Raw genomic sequence first — 16,733 nt, 5'->3', positions numbered from 1 at the left:
CGCTCCCTGCCTTAGGAGGGGCCGCCCTTGCCCTGGAGGCCAACTCCCCCTGGAAACTGTTACCACGAACTCACTCCACCCGCCTCCCCGCTCAGCTCTGGCACCTCACATCCAGCCCCTTCGGGGTGGTGGCCCAGGATAGGGTAGGCCTTCATCAGAACGAACAGCCACATCTGCCCTTCCAAAGCATGACGCACCCCCCTCGGGTCCCCCAGACCCTCTGACCCAGCAAGCCCTACCCCAGGGCCCTGGCAGTGCCCTGAAGCCTGGCTCACACCCGGCTCTTGAGAAAGGCAGGAGCCAGGAAGCTCCTAGCCGGGCACCGGCCCGCCGCTAGGGGCGAGCCTGGCTACTGAGAGGGGCTGACCTCAGCGAGGGCGTGGTGGGTGGCCCAGGCTGCCCCAAAGTCCTTCTGCCCCCTCCTCTTCTTGGGGCACAAGGCCGCCCCCTCCTGCCTGATGGGCTGCCCTCACCCAGGCCTCCGGGCTTCCGGTAGCCGGCAGGGAAAGGGATGGGAGTCCCCAGGCCTTTGCAACCTGGAGGTCAGCACAAGGGGGAGCCCCTGGGGGGCTGGTTCCCTGCACAGCTGTCCGGCCCAAGGAGAGGGAGCTCGGAATCTCCCCTCGGCTGGACCTGAGCAACAGTGGGTGGGTCCCCGGGGAGAGTTGGGACCCGTCCTTCACCACCTCCAGGCTGCAGGCAAAACGGGTCTGCCAGGGCCAGCTCAAGCCAACAAGCCGGGCACTCATCTGCCAGGTGGTGAGGGCCTGGGCCTGCCCCTCAGCGGTGTGGACTGAGCCTGGGAAGGGTCAGAGCCATGGCTAGCCCCTGCAGGAGGTGCTGCTTGCGGTCCAGCCTAGAGGAAGATGGGGTACACTGGTCCCGGGGGAAGAGTCCTCCAGGCACCCCTCGATTTCCAGATGTCCGCCAGGAATGCTGAGCCGCCCGAGGCAAGGCTGGTGGGGAGGGTGTGAGGAGTGTCACCGGGGTCATCCGTCCTCTCTCCTGGCTCCGGCAGAGGGGGTCGGTCACCCCCAGGGACAACAGAGGCTACTTCTGGCAAACCCCGAGCTCGTTCGCTGTCCGCTCTCTCAGGTGTCCAGCCGGTGAGCTCCCGATGCCCGGGCTTGGCGTTGGAGGGGTGGGGGGGGCAGGGGCACGGGGGGGGGGGGCACGCGCAGAAGGCCCCTTGTGCCTCGTGGAATCCCGGCTGTGACCTGCACCCACCACCAGGTCAGGAAAGGCAGCTAGGAAGACTCCCCCCAAGCTGCCAGACCCCCCTGCACAGGCTGGGCACCGTCTTCCCATCAACTGCATCCTGACGGTCTGATCCTTCGAGGCCGGGAAGTGTCACCAGAGTGGCATGGGCAACGCGCCGCCTCTGCCTGGTTGCTGGTGGGCACTGCCAGCTGGGCCGGCTGGGCCGGCCTCCGGCACGGTCCTGCCAATGGCAGCTCAACGGCAGAGGGCCTCTGAAACAGGACCGGGGAGCCACGAGGCAACGGGCCTGACAGGTCCAACCACGCCGGAACCACGCACTGAAGCAGGAGCCACTTCCCCAGCCTGCCGGTCCAGGGGGCTCAGCCGAGTCACTTTCTGCAGGACACCGTCCCCTTGGGTTTGGGTCCGGCGTCAGGGAACCAGCTCTCCACTTTCCAGTGCCCCTCCCCTAACCCCATGGGTCCTCCCAGGGCCCAGCTCCCCCAGTGAGCATGGGAGCTGCCTGGAGCACGGCCGAAGGGGCCCTGCTCTCCAGGCGCCCACGCCTTACGGCCCCAGATGCCAGCTGCCAGTTCTCCACACCCACAGCACCACAACCCGGGCGCTGGGTGCCGGCCCCACGCGGGCTGCCTGAGGCAATGCCCTCGGCACACGGGAGGCGGCTCCGGCCTCAGCCCAGACCTCTCAGCTGCTTGGGGAAGGTCTTTGGGGGAGAGATGCCGGGAATGCCCTTCTCCGAGAAGGAGACCGTTGTGCCCTCCGCCAGGACTGCTTGGCCGGAGTCGGTCAGGGGCTCCTCCCCCTGGATAAGGAGGCTTCACACCGTGGCTTGCACTTGGGCATCAGCCGGGCCAACTGGGGAAGCACACACCCAATGGGTGCCCTAAGGGTGCCCAGCTGCCCTCCACCAGGGACTCCACACAAGAACATGGACAGCGAGTCCTCTGAGGGAGAGAGACAGGGTAGCCCCACGGGACAAGTTCATCTTTTGTTTTTCAATTTTTATTTACTTTAAGCAATCTCTACACCCAGCACGGGGCTCGAATTCATGACCCCAAGAGTAAGAGTCGCACACTCTTCCGACTGGGCCAGCCGGGCGCCCCAAGTTCATCTTTTACCTCGGCTCACTGCAGAGAGCTCGCCGACTGAGACGCTGGGTGAAGGGTGCGCACAGCACAGACCTGCTTCTGCTCCTGACGAAGGGTTTTTAATAGCTGAAGTTTCACATACAGTAAAGAAATAACCCGCGTTGAATAAAACATTTGCTAAGCCCTCTACCTCCTCAAAACCTCAGGAAACACTGCTCGGATCAGATGCCCACCACTGCGGACAGAGGGCAAGGCCTGGCACACAGCACGGCAGCGGCGGCCTGACAGAGCTCGCCCCTGCCCGGCGCTGCCCACGCAGGGATCCAGGCCCAACAGCACTGCCACTGAGGCCCACGGTTATTCTGGGCCGCCACCGAGCTGCAGACACGGCACCCCAGGCCCCCCAGGCCCCCCACCCTTCACAGGCCCCGCCACCAGCCTGCCCGGTCTAGCCTGGCACTCGGCTGAGATGGACTTGCATTTCCGCCAACAGAGACTCAAACGGCACAAAATTTAGGAGCAAAGGTATATGGAAAGGTTTTTGTTCACATAAGTGGGTTAAATACACACAAGTGGTAAATTAAAGAGCAATTTTAAATAAACTGATCAAAAACCAAAGAAAGTCAAAGACGTACAAGTGCGTGGCTGTGCCTGAGGCCCCCTCTGGCCTCTGAAGAGAGATCACAGCCTCGGCCCGTGACTCACAGACACAGCGCTTCCAAATAACGTGCACGTGAAACGGCCACGCAGGCGCGCTTGACGGAAGACATCGGCGACCCCGGGAGCCGGCTCACCCCACCAATCCTCCGGGGGGCAGCCGTACCCGCTCTGGTGCCCGGTCTGTGTGTGGTCTCCTAGCGCACGGGCCCACACTGGACGTGGAGCAGCGTGAACAGGAACACACGCGCCTGTCTTCGGGGTACACCGGAGATCCGGACCAAGTGTGAGGGGAGCCTGTCCCCGGGGAGCCCCGGGAGGCTGCTGGGGTCAGAGGAAATGTCCTGTGGGCACCGAAGGTCACCCCCGCAGCAGCTGGGAACCTGGAGGTGGCAGTGGGGAGCCCAACCTGGCACAGGTGTGGAGGAAGGGGGACGGGGAGGTAAAGTGAAAGCAGCCTTGGGGACCACAAGGGACAGGGTGGCTCTGTGAGCAAAGGACGCCACCTTGTGGTCAGACAGAAAGCGGATGCGGAATTTCAACTTCAGCAAAAACAAGACCCCGCTTTCCTAGGAAGGACTGCTTCTTTCCAAGAGAATACAAACACAACGTCAAATGCTGAGGCCAAACTCCCACATCTCCCGGACCCCCGTCCGTGGCCGCCCTTGGCCAGCCCTTGGGCCCCGTGGCCAAGCCCCTTGCCCCCGCCAGCCCGGCACAGCTCTGGGAGCTGCTCCTGCCTGGTGAGCCAGGGCTCCACTGGACCAAGAATCGCACGCAGAGTATTTGATAATCGAGTTTTGTATTTTTAAGTGACCAAATCTAGTAAAATGAAAAACAGGTTTACTAAAACAGGTCCGAAAGACGATACACGAGATTAAGCTATAAAACCAAAGCATGAGGTCCCACCTCACACCAAGCTCCATGGTCCCCAACAGACCCCAGGGTGAGGACAGGGAGCTGAGAATCTTGTATCTCCTCTAAATCCAAATTACACGCTTTGGTTTTTGTTTTCCTTGTAAAGGTTTTTAAAAAGCTAACCCCCGGAGTCAGGCAGGTCCACCCTGCGCGCAGCGGCACGTCCGGCCAGGGCGTGGCAGGCTCGGGCGCGGCCGCCCTGGGTTCTGACCACCTCTGCGGCTGCGGCGCGGGGCTCACTCCTGCGCTATGCTTCTCAGCACGTACTTGACCGTGTAGGCGAAGGCTGCAAACCCAACTATAACAAACAAGTTCGCCAGGGCGCCGCCCAGGAGTCCGTGGTGCCGGTTGGCCTGCTGGAGGCCCGCGAGGTGCGGCGCGGCCCCCGGCGCGTGCCCGTTGAGGAGCTGAAGCCCATTCTGACCGTGGTGCGCTTCCCCGTCCGGAACCACATCTGGTAAGGGGAGAGCCTGGGGTCGGCTACTGAGTTCATCTTGAGCTTTCTGTTTTTGTTTAATTTCCTAAGATGAAAACAGAAAAGAACAAGGGTTGGTCTAAATAAATGGGCTCCTTTAGGACTAGGGAGGGTCCTAAGATCCCCCACCAAGACCCTGCCTGGGAGGCCCGTGGCCACCGGCCTGACACCACCCTTGGGGGGGGGGGGGGCCACTGCGAACTCTGTCTGATGAAGGGACCCAGAGACTCGGGGTCTAGACTGAGCAGGTCCAAGCGACACAGAATCACCTTGGCTTTGACCTAGGTGCAGCCCACCCTGTCCCAGAGCGAAGATCAGGGTACATGCCGGCCCCTCTTGGCAGGGCCTTCCCCACAGCCCAGCAGCCCCCGAGAAGCCCCTCACCCTGCTGCCCCGTCCCCTTTCCCTGGCCTCCCTGCTCCACCCCCACCATGCAAGCACCCCCCAGCCCCTGTCCCTGGGCACCCCGGGGGGGGGGGGCTGCACCTGTCAGTCAGCACCCACGGGTGCGTGTGAGAACGGGCGCCCTGTGTGTGCGGCACGGGGCACAGAGCACACAGCTCTCTCTTTGGAAGACCCCAATCTGGAAGTGCCCGACGAGAGCATCGCACACCGGACCGCTGGCTTCTCCTTACCTCCACAACCTCAGGGAATAGTTCACAGAAGACTTTGTCTTTTAAATTAAACACTAAACTTTGCGCAGCCAGCTGTCTTTTCTAGGGACAAACAGAAGGGAAATATCAGCCTGAAGATTAATTTCAACTCTTTCAAATTCTACAGACCATTCTATCCTCAACAGCTGCTGTGGCCACGCTGCTGAGAGCACTCAAAAACCTTGCTCTTCACAACAAACTAATTTAGGTTCCTCAAGTCTTACTTATCTTTCACTATCATCAATTAACGACACAGCAAGTTGGTTCCCGCTTAGAAGATAAAGACATAAAGACCAGCCAGGGAGGAGCAGACACCGTGCGTCTCTGGAGGGCGGTGGTGCTGCCGCCCCCGCCCGAGACCCCCAAGGAAGGCCGGCCTGCTCCTCCCATCGCCCAGGAGAGCGAGGGCACGAGCGGGAGCCCCCTCCCGCGAACCACGCTGCCCACCCCTCACCGTGAAGTCCGAGGTCTCTATACTGCCCAGGGTGGGGCCCTTCTCCACCATGAAGCTAAGGAGCCCAGTCAGGATGGTGGAGACGGACCAGGCCGGGTTCCACGTGTCTGGGTGGAAATCCGTGATGGAAAGACACAGCCTGCAAAACAGGGACCCACTCAACGGAGCGCACACTCATCGTGACCACGCTCACACTTGAGAAGCGCTGCCGAAACGCCTTACCTTGTGTTGCACTTAAATCTTCCATTGGGTGTTATCATATAAATACTAGGAGGTTTAAAAGGAAATTCTCTGGGGAAAACTAGTTTTCCATGGTAATAGCCACCTACATCGGAACAGAAAGAGCCTTGTCACGGTCTACAGCGCACCCCGTGGGGGCAGCCCCCAGCACCCAGCCCTGCTCCAGCCCTCAGGCTGGTGCCAGGACTCCCCCCAACCCTGCCAGCGCCCCTCCGACCCCCGGCCCAGGCCCAGCAGCTGACTACCCCAGAAACACAAGCGGGGGCTCAGGACCACAAATCAGAGCGGCCCTGGCCCCACAGGACCTCGGCGCAGCCCTGCTCACCCCTCCCGCGCCCCCCGCACTGAGAGCAGAGCCTCAGAGGAAAAGCCGCACCCGGCTTCTCACTGGGCTCTCCAGCCCTCCCCTGAGCAGGTCAACTGAGGTCACCCTATGTTCAGACCCCTCTCTGGCACTACTTGTCTCTCCTCCTCCACCAAATGACACCAGCAGCCACCAAAACTGCCATCATATGATTTTCACACCTTAAATAAACAAAAGCCAGGGGGCACCTGGGTGGCTCGGTTGGTTAAGTGTCCGACTCCGGCTCAGGTCACGATCTCACAGTTCATGGGTCTGAGCCCCACATCGGCTCCGTGCTGACAATGTGGAGCCTGCTTAGGAGTCTCTGCCCCTCCCCCACTCGTGCTCTGACTCTGTGTCTCTCAAAAATGAATATTAAAAAAAACCCTGACCCCCACCTCACTCCAACCCCCGCCAGCTGCGCACCCTCCTCTGTGTAAGATCCCTGGAGAGCTACGGCCAGGTCCGCCCTGGCGAGGCCCTTGCCCCCACCGTGGTCCCCCAGATCCGACACAGGCACCAGACCCCCGTGGCCTCCTCGAGCCCCACCCCGGCTTGGCTCCCCCTTCCCAGGACACGGCCCCGGCACTGGCCGGCTCCTCGGGGCTCTCCCTGACCACTCACGCTCCGGGCTTCTCAGTCCCACGCAACACAGGGCCATCGGAGTCCAAGACAGACTCTCCATCTCCCGTGAGCAGCACCTCCAACCTCTCAGCCGCTCGCGCTAAACCCTGGGAGGCCCTGCGCCCACCCCCCCCCCCCCCCCCCCCGCCATCACACCTGCTCCGTCAGCAAGTCCTGCTGGTCACACCTCCAAACCGATCCAAACCGGTCACTTCGGATGACCTTGCTGGCCTCACAGCCTTTCACCCCTGCCCCCTCGGCTCACAGTCCCCCTGCCCAGCCCCACCTCACACCCTTCTCTCAGGGCTGCACCTGGGACCCACTGGACGTGCAAAGCCTCGTGCCAAACAGGCAGCCGACGCCAAGCACACACTCAACCGGACGCCTGGTGGGGTGTGTCGTACACGCTCCTGCTTACGCGGTGAGGCTGCAGGAGCGCTGCACTCCTGCCCTGTCCTCCTCCTGGGCCCCCTGCCGTCCCCAGCGTCTGAGCGGGGTCCCACCTCAAGGACTGGGACCCACTAGTGCCAAAGCAGCCACCCCTCTGCTCCAAAGCCGCTCACGGGCTGGGCCTCCCCCCACCTCGCACGGGCTGGAGCGCCCCAACCACCTCACCCAAGCTCCGCCAGGACCGGGGGCATGACGTGAACGAGTGTCCCTTGTGAGGACGACTCAACAGCCAGACAGGCCCACTAGCGAGAAACTAGCACCATAAGCGACACTCAGCACAGTCACTCGAAATCACTAAGAGAAGCCAAACTGGAAAATAAGCAAGAGAAGCAGGTGCTTCTCCCAAGAGGAAGCAGAACAGCCGACGTGCACTTGGCGCTGTCCGCTCAGGAAACGGCTCCGTCCGCAGCTTCGTGGAGGGCGGGGGGCAGGCAGACTCGGCCACAACCACCCCACTGACCCGGCAGCTCCGTCTCCTGCATCCACCCGAGAAAGGCAGGTGAAAACCAGCCAATGCCTGCCCGCCCCCGGAGGAAAGGGCCCGAGCCGCAGCCCAGCCTGCACAAGCCAGGGAGGCAAACAGCGAGGCCAGGCGGGTGACGATCCCCCACAGCCAGATGCGCGGCGGTCACGTGTACAAGACGAACTCCAGGAGGGTCTGTGCCAGAGCAGGGCCCCGGGAAGGCTCATCCTGAGAGGTGAGGAGGCAAAGCAGGGAACATGGGAGGGCAGAGCCTCACCCCCAGCAGCAGTGCATGACCCCCCAAGCCAGCAGGTCCCACATCCTTCATTTCCAGGTGTCCACAGTCAACCGAGCGAGGAGCTCGGCCCTGACCAATCCCTGGGGGCGGAAACCACAGAGCACTGTGGCCCTGGAGAGAGGCCAGGGAGACCAGTGCCCGGGGAGGGACGCTGCTGCCCGGTGTACTTCTCCTCCACTGAACTGCTTTTGCAACTCGGCTGCAACAGGCCACGGCCATGCCCGGCTGCTCCTGGGCTCTCTGTTCCACTGCCCTGCACTCCCCCACCGCCACCCCCACCCCCACCCCCGCCCAGGCCGCTCACTGAAGCTGTAAGAATCTCAAAGTCTCCTCCCACTCTGTTCTGGTTTCGACTGCTCTGGGTCCTCTGCCTTTCCGTGCATGTTTGACAATAACAATCTCAGAATAAATTTGTGGACGTCTACAAAAAATTTTGCCAGGACTTTGACAGGACTGGGTAAAATCTACAGATCGATCTAGAGAGAATCTTCAGCAACACTTGTACTAGAGGGAAGCCACTTCCGACCGCCAGGATCAGTGAGCCTGGAGTCCGCCAGGAGCAGCGCGGGCGCCCGGATCAAGGACGGCGTCGGGGGCCGGCCAGTGCCGAGCCGGACGGACGAGGACGCGGAGAGGAGCCCCGAGAGCCGGGGGAGGAGGGGTCAGAGCACCCAGAAGTCAGAGGAGGAGCGAGTGTGGAGGAAAAGAGTCAACAGCATCAGAGCCCACAGTACCCCGGACGCTGAGAAAAGAGACCCGTCCCTTGGACTGACAACTCAGGGGTCCCTCATCGACCCTGAGGAGAAGGGACAGCAGAAGGCAGGGCTGTCGAGTAGAGTGTGGCCCTGAGGTCAAGAGCGGACAGGCAGCAGGGGAAGGGCCAGGGGCAGGTGCTAAGGGGTAAGGGGGGAGCAAGCAGGGGAGGGAGAGCCGGCAAGGGAGGGGGAAGAGAAGGAAGAAAGAAGAGAGAGGAGCAACAGCAGGAAAAGCCTGGTCTCTGATGGGAATCCTGGCAAGCGCTAGTGACAGGGTTGGGCCTGGGAAGAGGACACCTCGTTCTCCGGTGTCAGGAGACCCCATGCCGATCAGGGCCTAGGGGTTGGGAGGGTGGTCTGCAGCCCCAAGCCCTGTGGGCCTCCACTCAGGGCCCCCCCCTCCTCCCCTGTCCAGGTTTGCTTCCAGCAGCAACAGGCCTGGTTACAAAAGTAATAAATATTCAGAGTTTATTGGGAAAATACTGAAACTACAAAAAAAAAAAAAAAAAAAAAAAAAGCTTAAAATCCCACTTGGGAGACAGAAAACACATTCATAGCTGGTTTGTTAGAAACACATACGTATTTCACAAGCATTTTTTTTTAACGTTTATTCGTTTTAGTAAGAGAGGAAGAGACAAAGTGTGAGCGAGGGAGGGGCAGTGAGAGAGGGAGACACAGATTCCCAAGCAGGCTCCAGGCTCCCAGCCCAGCTGTCAGCCTAGAGCCTGACACAGGGCTCGAACTGAAGGACCACGAGATCATGACGTGAGGCAAAGTCAGCCGCTTACCCAACTGAGGCCCCCGGCACCTCCTTAACAAGCATCTTACTATGACCTGCATGGGCTGCCCTGAAGCCCATCTCTGCCGCGTTTCCAGGAACCCCACCACAAGCCCATCCAGCCCACACCCTGCTCCTGGGCACTTAGCCAGTCCCCAGGGCACACCCCCCTACAGAAAGGCGTCTTTCCAGAACAGGGCCTCCTGCGTCAAAGGAGAGTCCTCCCAACACATATGCCAAGCCACCTTCAAGAGAGGCCAGGTCCCTCCACCCACCCACAGCTTTCCCCTCATGGCCCAGAGCAGTGGCTCCCAAATGTTCTACTCCAGCAGCTGGACTCCCTTCTAGTGAAATCTTATGCAAAACCCCCATGTGGAGGTGATGTCACCCAAAGTGAAGACCCAGTGGCTGCAGAGCTGAAGGTACAGCCCACCCGGCCACAGCTGTGCCCTGGGCTTGCCCCGCCACAGCTCATCCCTCGACCTGGCCTCAACCCTGCAGGCCCTCCGACTTGCTGACTGAAAAATTCCAGATCTACTTTGTAAATGTCACCAGAGGACGTTGGGTGGCATCACCAGGTCAGCCCTGGCAGCCATAAAGACAGCGGAGGTGCCAGGCCGAGCCGGGGCAGACCCTGCACCCTCCCTGCAAGCCTCGGGGCCCGTCCACCCAAAGTGGCTCAGCAGACACGCCTCCCTCCGCCCTGACGACACCCGTGCCGGTCCGAGCGCGCAGCCGGAGAGCACGGCTGCACCGCGTGGCTGACCGGGTCTGTCTTCCAGCTCTGACCCCGCGCATGTCAGAGGCTGGAGGGCCTCTGGGACTCACAGGAAGCCCTGGAAGACTAAACACAGCGCCAAAACTGAACAGTTTATGGACCTGAAGTGACCAGGATGGACTCCAGGAAGTCCAATGTCACTATGGACACGCACACTGGGGGCTGGAGCGTGATTCACAGACACAAGGTGCTTGACACAAGAGGTGTGTTCGGAAGATGGAAAGGTGTCTGTTCCGCTCACTCGGATGGAAGACTTACTCACCTTCATAAGGAGTCATCTCTGGGCCTCGGACCACATAGTGCCTGAGGGAGAGAAGAAAATGGCCAAATGCTTTAAGTTCCGAGTCACTCCTAGGCCGGGCTGTGGGGTGGACACCCGGCAGGGGACCCGTGCTGTGGTCTACTCGCCGGTACCAGGATCTTAGAAACTGGACATTTTAGGTACTTTTGTGCCTTCAACACCTGAGAAACTAACCCTCTCTATCCATTAAAGTCCATTAACACATTTCCAAATGCGAATTTCATACATTCCTGAGATGTATTTAGAAACTTGCATTTTTCAGTGTAGCCAAATATCATGAAACAGGCAAGCAGGGAACAGCTGGTGACGTGAGGTGGCTCTGTCCCCCACTGTTGATGTTCTAGAAGCAGACATGACCTCAGAGCAGCTGTCCTCAAGCGGGAGGAACAGGGACAGCCCGTAACTGTCACTGGAGGCCTCACAAGGAGCCCAAGCCCAGGTGGCCCCACGTGCTTCAGAGCCCGCGCAGCGGCACGCAGACCGCACTCTCCCGTGCAGACAAAGGAGCCTCAGCCACAGGTCAAGAGGTGTTTGGACGTGAGGACTTTCAAACACAGGAGAAAAGCACAAGAGAGAACACGGAGCCAACCAGACACAGCTGTCAGCAGGTCACTAACCAGCCGTCCGGAAGTCGCTCTCTCCACAAACCCCACTTTGACGCCAGGGATGACACACCTGCCAGTCGGTACCTCTCACTCCAGCACCACTGCCGTCCTGTGCCGGACCAGGAGCACGCCTCGGAGCTAAGCACGGGACACACCCGGACCGTGGCCCTAATCTGTCACTGCTCCCGATTCCGGGGCCCGGTTTGGGAACACTGGGGAGGGGCGGCGAGCAAGTGCAGAGCCCCGCAGCCTGAGCGGCCGAGCAAGGGACAGGCGGCACGGCGCTCAGGGACACCCACAGCAGGCCCGACACAGCTGTCCCCACAGCCAGCTCTCAGCACCGGACCCCAGAGTGGGGAGAGAGACTCAGCGCCCCGAGGACGTGACCCTGCTGGGCGGAAGCCTGCCTCCCCGCCGGGGGCACCTCCGTGGCCCGCTCCGACTGGGCCTCTGACAGGCTCCCCTGGGGGACGGCACCTCATGTGTGTCGTCACAGCGAGCCCCATGACAGCCCTTGGGGCTGGGGAGCTTGTGCCCGGTCCCCTACGGACTCTGCCTCCGCCCACTGCCCCTTCGCTCGCTTCTTCCACAGAAACGAACCGCCGCAACGGATCCTCCTCGTGGGCGACTGAACCAGGGGACCTGAACTCACAGGGGGAGAGGCTCCCCAAACAACGGGGACCTCCCTGCCACGGCCGGGGCGCCTCTGCTGTGACCCGCCTCACCCCGCAGCCCTTCGCTCGGCCGCCGGGGCAGGCCGTCCTCTCCCAGCCGAGAAGAGCGGGGCCAGAGCCCTTGGACACCTGTCCAATCTGAAGGATTTAAAAAACGCTAAGATCAAACCAAAACACCCTTCACACAGAAAATCCTTACTATTTCAACTCTACACTTTACTTCCCACAAAAACCCACACACCTGGTAAGGGCGGCATCTGTGTGGCAGCGGGCAGCCTGCCCAAGCACCTGAGCCACAGAGTCCCTGGGAAGCGAGGGTGCCGAGTCTCGGAGGCTGTCACCTCAGCTGGGGCCAGTAAGCGACCCCCGAGCCAGCGCGAGGCCCCGAAGCATCGGGGCCCTTGACCCTCTGTCACCAACTCTCCAAGACAGGCCAGGCCACTGTGCAGCCCCAAGAAGCGAGGAGCACGGGACTGTCTAGACGTGCAACTTTTCTGCCAACAGCTGTGAGACCTACCCGAGGCCCACCCGGAGGTGCCCCCCTCGGCCCCCTCTTTCTCCGGTCCCAGGGGCGGCCGGTGCGGGGGGACGGGCGCGCAGGGCCTTACCACTCCAGAATGTTGGAAGGGAGGGGCTCAGCACAGATGTAAGGCACCGGGTCCTTCTTAATTCGAAGGTAGTCCTGCTTCAGCCTCTGGGTCGCGGTTGTTGGAGCTCTTTTACTGCCGTTGCTGCTCATCTGTAGAAAGCAAGCGTTTGTTAACACAGAGCGAGGCTCGCCTGCCGCCGCACCCACAGAAGCTTCGACGGGCCCGCACTTGTGCGCCCGCTTCCGCAGTCGTCGTCACACCGGCTAACCCCAGGCCGGCCGGCCTGACTCGCCCGCCCGCTCAGACGCCTGCAGGACGCGCAGATTCTCTTGGGGGTCTGCCCCCCACAACCTTTGTTTATGTGATACCAAGTGAAAAGATAAAAAACAAAACCAAAGCCCCACTCCTGTCCTCAAAGAACCTAAATGGGGAGAAAGACACTGAATTTAAAGGGTCCTAAACAGAGGTGTGCTGAGGCCAGCATGGCCTGGCGCTCCTGACGGCGGGCCTCTCCGGCGCTGGGCTAACGAGGTGCTTCCACCGTGGAAATCAGGAGGTGCCCCAAACCAGCCCTCAACAAAAGCCTGTTGGTAAACATTTTCCAGCACAGCTACCACTGGTCAAAAGTGGATGGGAGGAACAGGGGAGCAGCGTGCCTCTCTCAGAGCCCGGGGGAAGATGGGGAGCCCTTGAAAGTCTGACTTCCACACTGGGAAGAGGGAAAAGGAGCGCCCTCCCGACAGGAGCTACGGACACAGGCAGAGGCCCTACACAGCATCACGGGTTCAGGGACGAGCACTGGGCCACTGTGTAAGGAGCCCTAGCCCAGGGAAAATGGCGGCTGACAAGGCTGACCAGGGAGGCAAGGCCACGCAGCCAAGAGCACTGCAGGAAGTTTCCAGGCCCATGACTTAAGAGAGATCGGGGCGCCTGGGGGGCTCAGTCGGTTAGGCGTCCAGCTTGGGCTCTGGTCATGATCTCACAGTTCGTGGGTTCGAGCCCCGCGTCGGGCTCTGTGCTGACAGCTCAGAGTCTGGAGCCTGCTTCAGATTCTGTGTCTCCCTCTCTCTGACCGTCCCCTGCTCGCGCTGCCTCTCTCTGTCTCTCAAAAATAAAAAACATTAAAAAAAAAAAAGAGAGCGCGCGATCGGATTTTCTGTTAGATCGCTTGGGGCAGGTTAGCAGAGGCCAGAGCAGCAGCACAAGACCCAGGAGATGGCCTGGGAGGGGCCAGACCGCACTGAAGGCGGAGGACCAGGAGCGAGGTCTCGGCCATCATTCAAGAGAAGAAACATGGCGTGGCTCGGGGGGCCCTGGGACACCTTGGCGACGCTCAGAGGGCAGAGGGGAGGGCAGCGAGAGGAGACAGAGCCCCTCCACGATGGGCATCGGAGCAGCGCCAGCTCGGTCTGCTCCGTATGCGGAAGTTTCCCATAAGACAGAAAGGCAAAAAAGTTCTGCTGCTAAAAATAAAGTGTGAAAGCTGCTGGTCTAAAATATGATAGAGACAGAGGACACGTAGGGTACACGACAACGGGAAGGAACAAGCGGCTTTCGGACGGAAGCCACGGCTGGCCTGTCTCCTCCATGCCACCGTCGCCGCCACTCGGGCCTCTCAGCAGCCCATCCTGCCACAACACTGGACATCAGCAGCCGGATCTCGACCCTGACCTCCACCCTGCACAAACCTGAGGTCACTCCCCCCCCACCCATCATCTCCACCTCAGGGCCTCTGCTTGCTTGTTCCCCTGGTGACAGCCACAGCTCCTTCCAAACCGGCAGGTCAGAGGTCTCTGGACTCCGGCCCCTTTGCTGGCTCAATTGCCCTCAGAGCACTAAACCCACCGCACTGCAGCTGGGGCTGGCTGTGCTCCCCGCACCCCCGGGCCTGCAGAGTGGTCCTCCTGCACAAGTCATCGGCCACCCCCTCCTGCTGTTCCCGCTCCACTCACCCTAACGCAGGGTCCCACTGCACCCCCCGGCAAGCACCGCCACAGCCACACAACTGGCCCCCCAGCTTCGTCTCCCCATTTCAGTTCACCCTGTACGCTTAGGTCAGATTAACTTTCTCCACCCACCGTTCTGACCACAGCATTTCAAGATTCCCCCAGAGCCAACAAATAAACTCCAACACCTCCCCCTTCCCGCCAAGCCCCCAACAAAGAAGCCCCAAGGAGCCCTCCTAGCTTCTGACTCCCAACCCCCTCCTCATCCTCACCCTGCGGCTGCTTCTCAGCCTGGTCTCTACTGGCAGAAAACGAAAACTCACCTATGCCCTTCCTAGCCTAGCTCAAAGGCTGAGTCCCTCAAAAGCCTCCCTCATTTCCTGAGTCAAATGCCCCCACCAGCCTCCCTGCAACCCAGCCCCCCTGCGCCCCTGCCCCGCACCACACAGGTGCCTGCCAGGCCCCGGGAGAGAGCAGGAGCAGGCTGCAGACAGCCTGGGAAAGGAGTGCTCTCGGGCACAGCACTGCCCCCAAGCTCCAGGCCAAGCCAAGCAGGCAGGCGGCTCACCTGGTAACAGACCCGCCAGCACCCTGAAGCGGAGCCACCACGCTGGACTGGTGCGGTTTTAAATGCTCCCCCTGAAGGTAACACCCTGTAATATACAAAACAATTCGCTGGGCAGTGCAAACACCTCCGTGTTTGCACTTAATCACGTGGCCAGGCTGGGGGCTCAAAGAAGGTTACCGGACACACACTCTCAGATCCTGCCTTGTCAGTCAGATTTCTCGCTCTTTCTTGCTCTCAAAGTTTTTAAGCTTATTTATTTTTGAGAGAAAGAACAAGTGGGTGAGGGGTGGGGAGAGGGGGAAAGACAGAAAATCCCAAGCAGGCCCTGGACTGTCAGCACAGAGCCCAACATAGGGCTCGAACCCACAAACTGAGAGATCATGACCGAGTGGAAGTCGGAGGCTTAACCACCCAGGTGCCGCTCAAAGGCACATTCTTTAAAGTCACATTTACGATTCAACTACTCAGTTCAGGACGAACCCTCCTCGGCCGAACTCAGTGCTCGCCGCGGCTTCGGACCAGGGCCCCTGCACAGACCAGAACCCGGTCTCAGGTTCCCTGCAAACACCAGATGGGGACCCTGAAAAGTGTGTTGTGCTGGAAGAAAAGTGGGCAGGCCCTAAAACCCACGGCCTGAGTAAAAAGCGCCGGCCCACGGAAGGTAGAAGAGCGCTGCCTCCCCACAGGCCGCGAGTCCCGCCAGCCTCACACAGACACACCTGTCCTCTGCCCAGCACCCAGCGCCCTGCTCCTCCCTCCTCCCGTGTCTCTCCCACTCTAAGTGTAACTCAGGTGACAAAGTGGCATGAGACCTTGGCCTGACCGACCAGATGGGCACGTGACACTCCCAAGCCTGCGACTTTCACGGAAGTCCCTCCTTTCTCCACCAGGATTGCCTCACAAGCTGGACAGGGGCCCGGGGCCGATGGAAACAATCCCACTACCGCTCAGGCACCTGCCACACAGGTCAGCACTTGAGAACACAGCAGACTGCTGACTACAAGTCCCAGGCACCCAGATCCAACCACGCCTGAAGTCTACACAGCAAGTTTTCCAATGACACTCCTTTCGACTCGTGCCAGGTTACACCGAGTCCCACTCACCTGTACCATGGCTGCAGTGCGCTCTTGCCGCTGACTAGCTCTATTCCCGCTACGCTGTGGCCTTACCTCTCTCTAGCTGTTCCATGCCTGGGCCCAGAAAGAGACTGGGAACCGGACTTGAATTAAATACAGACCAGCTAGGTGGTATCGACTGAAAAAAGGAGCTACCAGTTAGTCTCCTGAAGCTGAGAGGGTGCCGGTAACCGGCAGAGGTGGAAAGTGGGCCGGCACGGACGAGGAACTGGCCCAGGGCCCAACACGACCGCCAGTCGGCAATGCCCACGGTGCAGCCACCCGACTCCAGCTTCCCACTCTTACCGCCTGAATTTTCTCTCACTACCCCAAGAGGCATAATCCTAAAGACACTCATTCCTGCTGGAATTTACGAAGCAGTTTGGGGTACTGTTTACGGGGGAAGCAGCGGGCTCGGTGACAGCCACCCCAACACCGATTCCCAGGGTACATTTACAAACCAGGGTCTATGCAGGCTAGTCCCGGAGGTGCCCGCAAGCGTGCCGCTAACAGGAGGCCTTTCCGTGCGAGCCCCAGCCGTGGAGCCAACCAAATCCGCAAGCCGGCCGAAGGAACACCCCGGCCCGGAGCGCCGGGCGCCCCGCCGTAACCGACCTCAGGTTCCGCGCACGGAAGCTCCAGACAGGGGCCCTCGAGCGGCGACAAGCCTCGGGGCGGCGCCGTGCCCTCCGCGCGGGCCGGTTCCGGCGGGCCGGACGCGCAGCCAAAGCCCCGGTTC

At 60.7% G+C, this 16,733-nt stretch overlaps 1 protein-coding gene across 2 annotated transcripts; it reads right to left on the bottom strand.

The window, feature by feature from the left end:
• Positions 1-3,749: 3,749 nt before the first annotated feature.
• On the bottom strand, positions 3,750-16,568 carry UBE2J2 (ubiquitin conjugating enzyme E2 J2). 2 transcript variants are annotated; one of them, XM_029948158.1, is made up of 7 exons: positions 16,456-16,568; positions 12,384-12,514; positions 10,458-10,498; positions 5,689-5,791; positions 5,467-5,605; positions 4,995-5,075; positions 3,750-4,405 (listed from the first exon to the last, which is right to left on the bottom strand). In XM_029948158.1, exons 2-7 carry the CDS (start codon positions 12,512-12,514, stop codon positions 4,121-4,123), a joined length of 780 nt encoding a protein of 259 aa, XP_029804018.1. In that variant the 5' UTR covers positions 16,456-16,568; the 3' UTR covers positions 3,750-4,120. The 2 variants fall into 2 exon arrangements, with proteins under 2 accessions (XP_029804018.1, XP_029804016.1); XM_029948156.1 differs by lacking the exon at positions 16,456-16,568 and adding an exon at positions 14,880-14,979.
• Between the last annotated feature and the right edge of the window lie 165 nt (positions 16,569-16,733).

Source organism: Suricata suricatta, chromosome 8 (assembly GCF_006229205.1).
Source record: "Suricata suricatta isolate VVHF042 chromosome 8, meerkat_22Aug2017_6uvM2_HiC, whole genome shotgun sequence".
Taxonomy (NCBI): Eukaryota; Metazoa; Chordata; class Mammalia; order Carnivora; family Herpestidae; genus Suricata; species Suricata suricatta.
This window is presented reverse-complemented; position numbering and strand designations above follow the sequence as displayed.

What these genes read in the sequence shown, in the direction of transcription:
- UBE2J2 (XM_029948158.1), bottom strand. Translation starts at nt 12,514, where the DNA reads ATGAGCAGCAACGGCAGTAAAAGAGCTCCAACAACCGCGACCCAGAGG. An exon ending in AGATTTAAGTGCAACACAAG is followed by an intron (nt 5,606 to 5,688) that starts GTAAGGCGTTTC and finishes CCTGTTTTGCAG; the next exon opens with GCTGTGTCTTTCCATCACGG. An exon ending in TAGAGACCTCGGACTTCACG is followed by an intron (nt 5,076 to 5,466) that starts GTGAGGGGTGGG and finishes GTTTGTCCCTAG; the next exon opens with AAAAGACAGCTGGCTGCGCA.